The sequence below is a fragment of the Physella acuta genome, unplaced genomic scaffold (genome assembly GCF_028476545.2).
Source record: "Physella acuta isolate Inbredline_101_S28 unplaced genomic scaffold, ASM2847654v3 ptg000311l, whole genome shotgun sequence".
Lineage (NCBI taxonomy): Eukaryota > Metazoa > Mollusca > Gastropoda > Physidae > Physella > Physella acuta.
The window spans coordinates 231,550-242,026 of NW_026731830.1; the positions used below are offsets into that span (position 1 = coordinate 231,550).

The 10,477-nt window shown below is 33.1% G+C and overlaps 1 protein-coding gene across 1 annotated transcript; it reads right to left on the bottom strand.

The window, feature by feature from the left end:
- Window positions 1-3,738: 3,738 nt before the first annotated feature.
- LOC131940193 (mediator of RNA polymerase II transcription subunit 31-like) lies at window positions 3,739-4,254 on the bottom strand. Its single transcript, XM_059298819.1, has one exon. The coding sequence runs from the start codon at window positions 4,252-4,254 to the stop codon at window positions 3,835-3,837; it is 420 nt and encodes a 139-aa protein (XP_059154802.1). The 3' UTR covers window positions 3,739-3,834.
- Window positions 4,255-10,477: the final 6,223 nt, after the last annotated feature.

A 10,477-nucleotide genomic window follows, 5' to 3' on the forward strand; every position in this document is an offset into this window, starting at 1 on the left:
AATGTTGTTCTCATTCCAAAGTGTCTTGTATGAATAAATAGCAACGAGATGCATGTTTGTGTATCACTGACGGTGTGTTGGTTTTGTGTTTGTGCCTCAGTGGTGTTGTGTTGTAAATTAGTCTTTATGCTATTTCCCTGTCTTTGGGTGTAAAGGGTTTTTAAGATGGATGTTTACATAGTGACCTCAATCGAGGCCTATACTACCATTACTGTGAATATTTGGGTGGTAAATCTTTGTTGTAAATGTAATCTTTGGTGGATTAAATGGAAAATCGGTAGGGAAATGAATGGCCAAAGAAAAAACACCATTTGCATATGACTATCCGGAGGTCCTTGAATCATTGCCTCCCACTGATATAAGTCATCTCCACAAACATGTTTATGTCATTAGTATGTTCTTTGAATAGGATTATATATATATATATATATATATATATATATATATATATATATATATATATATATATATATATATATATATATATATATATATATATATATATATATATATATATATATATATATATATATATAAAATTTAAAATAAATATATTAAATATATGAAATAATCTCATTTGTTTTTGTGTTGAAAGTGTCTACTATAAACATTAGACTACTTGAATTTGTTTTGAATTGCTCAAATCTCCCTGTGAACCCATCCCTTATTTTATTTATAGTAATGCTGAAGTGATTCATGTTAATAGTAGCATTGGTTTCATCACAATATTTTTTTTTCCAGATTTTTCGTAATTAAGTAATTTACCGCTCACCATGTCTTTATAAAAATAGTATTTGTTTTCGAAAAAAAAAACATTACTTGAAGCAAGGCAAAGGCTGGGTTTTCCTTTCCTGTCAGTTTTACATTTAGCTCGTTTAGCTTCTTTATGATATCCACCACGAAGTTGAGTCTGTCATTTCAGAATGGACAATTTAATAAGAAGTTCAATGAAATATTGAGAAATTAAATAGTTTAATAGAATATGTTTATTATTAAATCGTTCATTGCCGAGTGTTGCAGAACAATATTTGTATGAGTTTTAAAAATAAAATAAGATAATTATAAATAACCAGCCGGCTCGCGGCATAACATACGCCGCTATTTAGTTGTTGTTTTTTCTACTTTTCAGTAATTCATAATTTGTGAATTCGACAGTACCAACGCTGACACTGAAAATATTTCTTTAAAACACTATAAGTAGCTCGTTAACGACCATAACTAACCCCCCCCCCCCCCCCCCGTTCCTTCCCCCCCCCCCCCCCAACGTTTAAAATCGTTTCAAACTAAATTATCTGCCCCTAATAGCCGTCACTAAACCCGACTCCACGAAGGTAAACATAGCGTAAACCACATCTCACTAAGACCATGTAGGGGTGGGGATGGTAGGGAGCGCGTTTACAGCTTGTTTTCTAGCGTCTTCCAGAAGAGAATTATATATATAGATAGTGCATGGCGATGAAGAGCCGCAACTTGACATCAGGGGAGCCACATGCGGCTCGAGAGCCGCAGGTTGCCGACTCTGACATACACCAGTTGTCGGCAACCTTTTGAGACAAAAGAGCCAAAAGTTAAAATTTACACAATTTCCCAGTTTTTAAAGAGCCACTAACATTATTTTTCCAATATTCTGGTATTTGATTAGAATTAAGTAAATAATTTTGTTTATTTGAAATAAATACACTTAAATATGAACTAATATTAATTCATAGAAAAACATGTTTCGCACAAAAAAATGTTTTAGCTTGCTCTGCTATGATTAAGTTAGTTATCAAATAATATAACTATAGGACAATCCAAATACACTTTAGAAGCCAATAACTTTGTTTTTCTTTCTTTACGGACACCACTGGCTCAGGAGGTGTCTCCCATAGCCAAGTAGCCCTCAACTCTGACTAACTGGCTTAGATATAGGTTTGATAACTGAATCGGTCGCTTCTATCCTTCGGTTCTCACAGTGCTTATCTTCCACCCTACTTGTTCCCCACAGTCCAGTACCTGGCTCCACCGTAAGATATTAATAACTAAAATACTTCGGTAGAGGGATGTATTCTGAATAAAATAACATTCCTCACTTAAAGATATTCGTAAAAGTCGGCAAGAATGGAATAGTCGACACGGGGCTGGCTACAGCACGGCTGTGGGTTTCAGAGGCGTAGCGACCCTTCCCGGCGCCCGGGGACAAACTTTCGAATTGCACCCTCCCCCTCTCAAACTTTCGATGTGCACCCAACCTCAAACTTTCGATTTGTTTTCCCAACCCATTTTGGCGTCCCCTGAGGTTTGCGCCCGGGGACATATGTCCCCCACCCCCCCCCTCGCTACGCCTCTGTGGGTCTAAGCGGCTCTCAGGTCTCCATTCACTTTCTACCATACCTATTCTCACTGTTCTCTAATGAGTTTTTTAACCCTATTTAAAATATATTTAAAATATATTTAAAATAAACATATTTAAAATATATTTAAAATATATTTAAAATATTTTTATGAGTTTTGAAAATGAAATAATACAATCATTAATCATTGTGCATGGAACTCGAGAGCCGCACCTTGACATCAAGAGAGCCGCATGCGGCTCGCGAGCCGCAGGTTGCCGACCCCTGACCTACACCAAATGACTAACACAATGTATGAAAAGATATTATTCTCAATATGGAAACATTAAATTAGTCACTGTACACAGTTAACTCCCATATAAAAGACAATGATAAAACAAAGGCCTGTAAGGGGAATTAATTTACGATAAAATTGTTTAATCAATAAAATGTGTAATCCTATATAAATAATACAATGTAAAACAATTTGAGTTAAAATGTTGTTTATTTAAGAGAAGTTCAAAACTGAAAATGGATATATTTTTTTTAATTTTACATAAATATCAATATTACATATGTAATATTTCTTTTTTAAATCACTTTTAGAAAATTTGAACAACCTTTTGATTACTCAAATACGGACTGTTAATTTATTTTATTTTGTGTGTCCTTAACATCTTTTTTTTTTTATAATTCCCTTCACACAGTTTACTCCACTTGAGCAAGGAGCTCACTGTGCGGATAGGTCGCATTTTTATTACATGAAAATTACATGAAATAGCATACAATGTACAATCAATTTCACGTCTTTACTTTCTTGCCTTTAGACTTCAGTTTCCTTTCTTCAATCTGCTTTTCCGTCTTGATTCTTGTTACTTCCTGTTTCAAAATGTCTTTACTTTCCTTCATTTTGTCTTTTCTTGCCTTTCAGTATCTTCAATGATTTTGCTTATTTATTTTCTCCTTTTATTTTGCTTCTTTATTTTCTCTTTAACATTTCTTTTATTGATTCCTATAGAGCTTTGAGTATAGGTTCAATGGTGTCGGGACGGAGCATCCTACCTAAGATTGCTCCTAGGAAGGCGTCGTCTAGCTGAAAAGAATTGATTATTAGCCACTCGTACATTGAAGCCACCTTAGTACAAGTACTAGGTGACTCTTCTCGAGAGCTGTGTGCAATCAAGGGATGTGTGGGCGCAACAAGCACCACGCGATCTTTTGCATTCGATGCCTCGATGACCAGCTTCTCAACCCGGCAGCCGGCCCTAAGCAGGGCTAGCCGACCAAATAAACCGATCAATTTTTTTTTTTTTTCAGTATGTTTCAAAAATTTATTTTGATCAGGCAAATCTCTCTTTTTAAAAACAAATGTTTGTTGGAGGTAGTGGTCATTTTGATGAGGACACTGGTTGTAGCTTAAAAACATCAGTACAATCCACATTTGGTGATTATGAGGTCCTGTATTTTTCAATTCAGACGACATTTTCACAAATTTGCTGCAGAGCATTAATTCACAGTTCATTTAAGTTCCTGATTGTAAAGAAACTTGTTTTCCATCTTTCTGTGTTTGTGTTTTCTCTGCTTGTTCCTGTATCAAAGCATTCCGTTTTCTTTGGTAGTGCTGCCAGTGTAAGAGCTGTTGATCATCAATGAATTTGGCACATTGAGAATTGACAAGCTCCTTACGAAAATGTTCATACTGTAGAAGTTCTATCATGTGTAAACATTGGGGATATTTGAGAAATTTGGCATATCTTTGTTCTTTCCAGTACAGAAGGTACTTGAGATAGTTAATAAAATTCGGGTCTTTGAAGATGTTACGTTGGGCAAAAAAAATTAAATAATTGGGGTTTGCTAGACACTGGACAAACTCAAGCTCAATTTGAAAACGGGTTCTCTGTTGTTCCTCAGTTTCACCAAAACGCTTCTCTTTTCTATCCATTTTTACTTTCTCGTATATACGTAGTATAGAGAAAGTATTGTAATCGTGCAAAAAAAAATCGATATTTTTACAAATCTCGACGTTTTACACCTCACTGATACGGAAAAACATAATTTTGCAATCTTGTCCGTATGTCTGTGTGTGTGTGTGTGTGTCTGTGTGTCTGTGTGTCTGTGTGTAAACACGATAACTTGAGTACCGTTACAGCTAGGTTGATGAAATTTCATATATAAGTATTATATCAAAATCGTAGATCCGTATCAACTTTTGAGCGATTTCCGACAACCGGAAGAGGTACTCTTTCTACTTTGAATTTTTCAAAAGCCTATAACTTGAGTACTATTTCAGATAGATAAATGAAATTTCACATGTAAGTAAAAGATCTAATTCTCTACCTTCTGTTAAATTTTGAGTAATTTCCGTTGACCGGAAGTAGTAATTTACGCTACTTCCGATTTCTCAAAAAACTAATGTACATTTTTAAAGTACTAATAATATTGCGCACTATTACGCACATTTTGGTGCTCGCTTGGTGCGTAATTTTTTTTTTCTACTAGATTTTATTCTATTTTTAAAAGTTTAAGTAAACAAAAATCATGTCTATATTCCGAGTTGACATCCCACGTAGTGTTATATTAGAATATTCGAGAAAGTTTAGGGAGATCACTCCCGGTTTATTTTCTACAATGTTTACTTCATTGTTTATACGACAAAATAACAAATGTTTCACCAGTAATTTTTACTGCCCATTGCATAAACAACGTCACAGTTTTAATTATAGGAAAATAAAAATAATTTTTTTAAAGTGCTGTAAAATACACTGCCTCATAATGTAAATAGTATTTTTATATTTCAAGTACTTATTTAATTATTTTTTGTACAAACTTGAATTGCTTACACGTTATTTATGCATTTCTTAATATTTTATTTGACACTGAATGTTTTGAGTTTCTGTTTGTTATAAAAATGATGTTCTTTTAGTTAACTCCCTTGAGTATAATTTTTGTTGTTGTAACATAAACATGGGATTTAATAAAGTGTAATATAAGTTTGGTAATTTATAAACGGCAATACACGGCAATTTTCATACTACATTTTCAATACACTTAATAAATCAGGCCTAGTGATGTACTACACTGACTCTAGAACCCCTAAAACTATTTTAAAACTCTAGAAAACACATTTAAATTATTTTTAAGGGGCCTATAAAGCTACTTGAATAATAAACAATAAAATGATAAAACAATGTTTATTTACTAATGTAAGACTAGTACTAGTAATCATCTGTACACGAGTACACATTTTCATCAAAACAATAACTATATCACATGACGACTTTTTAGGACCTTCAGTTAATTATAGTACGCGCTGTGAAAAAGTGTGTTGTATTTAATTAAAAAGATAACTTAACTTGTTTAAAAAAAAAAAAACTTTCTGCATAACCATACGATAATTAAATATCATTAATTGCATTCAAATTAAAAACGTAGAACGTGTTTCTGTCACGAAAGTATAACAACCTGAATTTGACCTAGCTAATGACAAAATTTAGTATCGACCTACACTTAAACAAGAAATATAACATGTACATGAAACAGATTTAACCAGATTTAACCATGAAACTATACCTACATATTCCCGTCTCGCTATTGGGTGTTATTTGAATGGTCAGTGAATGTGTACCCTATTAATGTTCGAATTGTAAAAGTTTGAATGTAAAACAAACTAATGTCTCAATTAATCCAACCACACATGTTATAGAATGTCTCGCTATCCAAACTATGTGCATGGCAGTTTATGAATACATTTATTTTAAACCGAATATTATTTGTTCATTTATTAATTTTGTAAATAAAGTTACTTCAATTATTTTTGTATATCTGTTGTAATGAATCTGCCAAAATCATGCCATTCTTAAGAGAAAGAAAACATAATTTTACCATACAGGAAAGTGATCTAGATAAATGTTACAAATTAACACAAAAAAACTACCACCTCTCCTATACCCATATATTAGTCGAATTGGAGTTCCCTCACGCCGTCTCACTGACCCACGGCTACCCCTCATGTGCTGTATATTTTAACTTAAATATTATTAACACAATGTTGGAAGTGCAAACAGTAAGTTGTATTTAAATATTCAACAAAATTCGTTTACACACTAATGTAAAGTATAATCCAATGAGCAATTCAACAATCCCGCTGCTGTCAGTAAATTAGCAAAACTGTTCTGACGAAACATAAGAATATACGTGTCTAAGATAATTGAATCAATGAATCGCGTCGATTATATAATTAAACTTGCGATGTATTAAATATTTATAAATGGTCGATTTTTGACTGCACATAATTAACTCCCATATATAATTCAACGTAATAAAAAAATAGCCTATAAGGGGAATTAATTTAAGATTAAACTGTCAAATCAATAAAAGGTGTTGCCTATATGAATAATACAATTTAAAACAATTTAAGTAAAGGTTTTATTTAAGTAATAAAAATTTAAAATAAAAAAAAATTATTTTGTTTTCTTTTAATTACATATAAATATTACATATGTAATTTTTTTTTTTTTTTAAACTTTTTAAAAATTGGAACAATCTTTTGATAAATAAAATACTGACTTTCGTGTCATGATTATTAGTACAAAAATGTTCCTCTCAATCGTTACAGCATAATGTCTGTTCATTGCTCCTGATGTGTGGGCCACCGTACCCAACCAATCCCCATCCACTTTCAACCTATGCCGCTATAACCCCACCCACCCCACCGATACAGTGCAACATTCTGACATAATGGCACAGTTTTTTTTTAAATTTTATTATTAATTATGTATGTTGTCAGTCAGGACAAGTTCCTTTATTTTATAACTTTGTTGTTTACACATGTAGCACTTTTTTTTTTAAAACTGCGAGGCATTTGAGATGTACATTACTAAGCAGAATACACTTTAAAATTTATTATGTGAGTATGGGGGATTCTTTCCCTTTTTTGGAAGTGATCAAAAAGTTAAACTGTAATCTGGAAATGTTGTTATATTTTGTCATTTGTTATATTTAACCGCTAATAATTGTTACCCTTTTGGTTATTCTTTCGATCTGTAAATATCAATTAAACTCCAACATATAATTTGTCATTATGTAAAGTATTATCAACCTACCAGTGTAAAGCATGTTGTAATTTAGTAAATAAAAGTTTAAAAAAAAAATGTCTGTTCAGTTAAACCAATTAAATTTGGATTTGAAATACACTCTATAATCATCAGTAGAGGTTAAAGTAGTTGAGTGATGATACAATTGACTCAAACATTTTCAGATTTAACTCTAACTCAACAACTACATGAAGAATATCCAGCAAAGTGTAATCTGCAATAACCTCGCCACATCAAGAGGAAGACAAAACCTCAATGAATATATTATCATAAATTAATTCATTAGGTTAAAGTAGTTGAGTGATGATACAATTGACTCAAACATTTTCAGATTTAACTCTAACTCAACAACTACATGAAGAATATCCAGCAAAGTGTAATCTGCAATAACCTCGCCACATCAAGAGGAAGACAAAACCTCAATGAATATATTATCATAAATTAATTCATTAGCGACCAACATATTTTTTTTTCCAAAATACACAGAGCCGAAACCTGGTACATTTCCTCGGGCTACTTTGATGTCAGCACATTGCACAACACGACGAAAACACCGTCTATAAACAATGCACTTCTCACTACATAAAAAAGTCAAAACGAGACTCTTCGATGGGTCCCTCCAAAACTCATAAATGATACACTTATCCCAGCAGTAGGACTCTCCTGAAAAATTATAAGACATTCTTTAGTTAAATTTTTCTCACCAACAACCGCAGCTTCACTATCTACACTGACATGCCAGCAACCATCCCACGTTACATTGAACTATTAAAATAAAGCAGTAAATATTCTAATCGCAAAAGCCTGGAAAAGAAAATTGCGTAAGACCTGCTCTTTCATTTTACACTGGACTAACCGCCACCATCTAACACACCCATCTATACAAAACATGGCACATCGACTTCAATAACAACTGTGAGCATACCACCCACTCAAGAGAAATCACTCTTTGAAAAGAAAATTACAACAGGAACAACAAGTGCACTGAAGTCAAACCTCATTGACGGCAGAGACACAACAGTTCAAATAACCATAGCAAACACATAAACCCCAGATAAAGCGGCTCCCTTAATCACGCAACCAGACACGGTAAAAAATAAAAGCAGTCACTACAGTGAAACTGACATCATGAAACGAAATTGGCATCAACCAAATCCACTAACCCTCAGCATGAATAATTGAGATCTGCAGGTTTTGTTACAAGACACATTTAGAAATAACCGCGACTTCGTAACAAACAAAAACAAAGCTAATTAAAAAAGTACGACATACTTTGACCAATTCGTTGTCATCTCTGTATTATATCGGTTTTAAGTTTTCTGGTGTGACGTTGTCAGTGGCGTAGCGAGGTAGGGTGTCACCCGGTGCGGCACTTAATGGTGTCATCCCCCCCCCCTCCCCAGAGGCGTAACGACCGTTCTCGGGGACGAACTTTCAATTTTTTTCATCCCCCCTCAAACTTTCGATTTGCACCCTCCCCCCTCAACATTTTCGCTATATATTTTGCTCTTTTTGCGCCTCTGTAGTAGTAATATTGTCTGTCGTCGCCTACTTTATTGTACATTTCCACCCTGTGAAAATTCGGCACGTCCTTGTAAAAAAACATGCCGTGGTGCAAATTTAGCTCGTATGTATCACAATTTCTGTGTGCTTTATCACTTGATGCAGGAACATTTTAATTTGATTATATTTTTATGGTCATAAATTAGCGTTCATCTAATAGTAGTAAGTAGTGTGTTTGTTAATTGTTAAACTGCTCTCTCATCATTATATTGAAAAGTTTGAGATAGGTGTTCCACTCTTTTGATTTTCGTGTCAGTTGGGGCGTAAATTCTGTCTAGTCTAAATTCATAATTTTGCCTACGGGGGTTGTCTGTCTATTGTATGGATAGCGTGTTCTGTAAATGTCGGCTAGTTTAAAGTGTGCTTTTTTTTTTGTTGATACTTACCGACTATTTGAAAATGATTGCGAATACGAACGTTGTTTTAGCAATAGTTACCGCATATTGTCTGGTCTAATTACACATTTTCAGTTTCAGGTTGGATTTTTTAAAAAATATTTAGACGTTTTGTATTAGATCTATGTATAAGTAAACCATCTTAAATGAATGAAAGTAGGCTACAAGTAAGAAATATATACTACTATTGTAAATCTGTGTCAGTCCTCACAAGCCGATGATGAAAACTGTAATACTACAGCGAATACACACAACCGACGCTGAAAATTACATGTCTGAGGCAACAAAAAAAAAAAAAAAAAAAATATATATATATATATATATATATATATATATATATATATATATATATATATATATATATATATTGTCTGTTCAATTATACAGTAAATCGATTCTTCACAGCTGAACCTGCCTTGCCTGCTGTGTCTGAGTGTGCCTGGAATCCAATGACTATTTTTGACAGCACATTTAGCGATTCTTTTAATTTGTGTCCAATTTTCTTGGTTGCCTCTGTTTTTGATGCATCTCTTGTCCAAAGAACCAGTAATAGTCATTGGATTCCAGACACACTCAGACACAGTAGGAAAAGCAGGTTCAACTGTGAAGAATCGATTTACTGTAAACACAGGCTAATTTTAGTGAATCAACTAATTAGCTAATGAGAAAAAAACTACTGTCTCTTTTTACATTTGTAAAAATATACCAGATGATGCATTATTTTTCTCTCATTGGCTCTTATGCATCATTTATTGATGACTCATGGCGACCTAAGCAGTTAGAACAGCCTGTGGTGTGTATATATTATGTAATTTAACAGGCTGTAATGAGACATTGTTACAAATCATATATTTATTTAGTGCTTGCACATTTCATGCTTTTTAAATCCATTGATATTTTAACATTTTAAAATGAGAGGAATCAATTAAAATATTGATTTTGGAAAGTTATATTTTTTAATCATTAGTTACTATTTGTGTTTCTTTAAGTTTCTTTCAAGTTCTTCAGGGTGCATAATACACTTCCATCATTCAGAGTAATGAACAGTGCATTATTCAGTTTGGACATACATGTTTATAACAACTATGAATAATAGTCCTACATTTTTTCCTTA

Bases quoted from the DNA above. Each gene is read 5' to 3' on its own strand.
- LOC131940193 (XM_059298819.1), bottom strand. From the start codon at position 4,254: ATGGATAGAAAAGAGAAGCGTTTTGGTGAAACTGAGGAACAACAGAGA.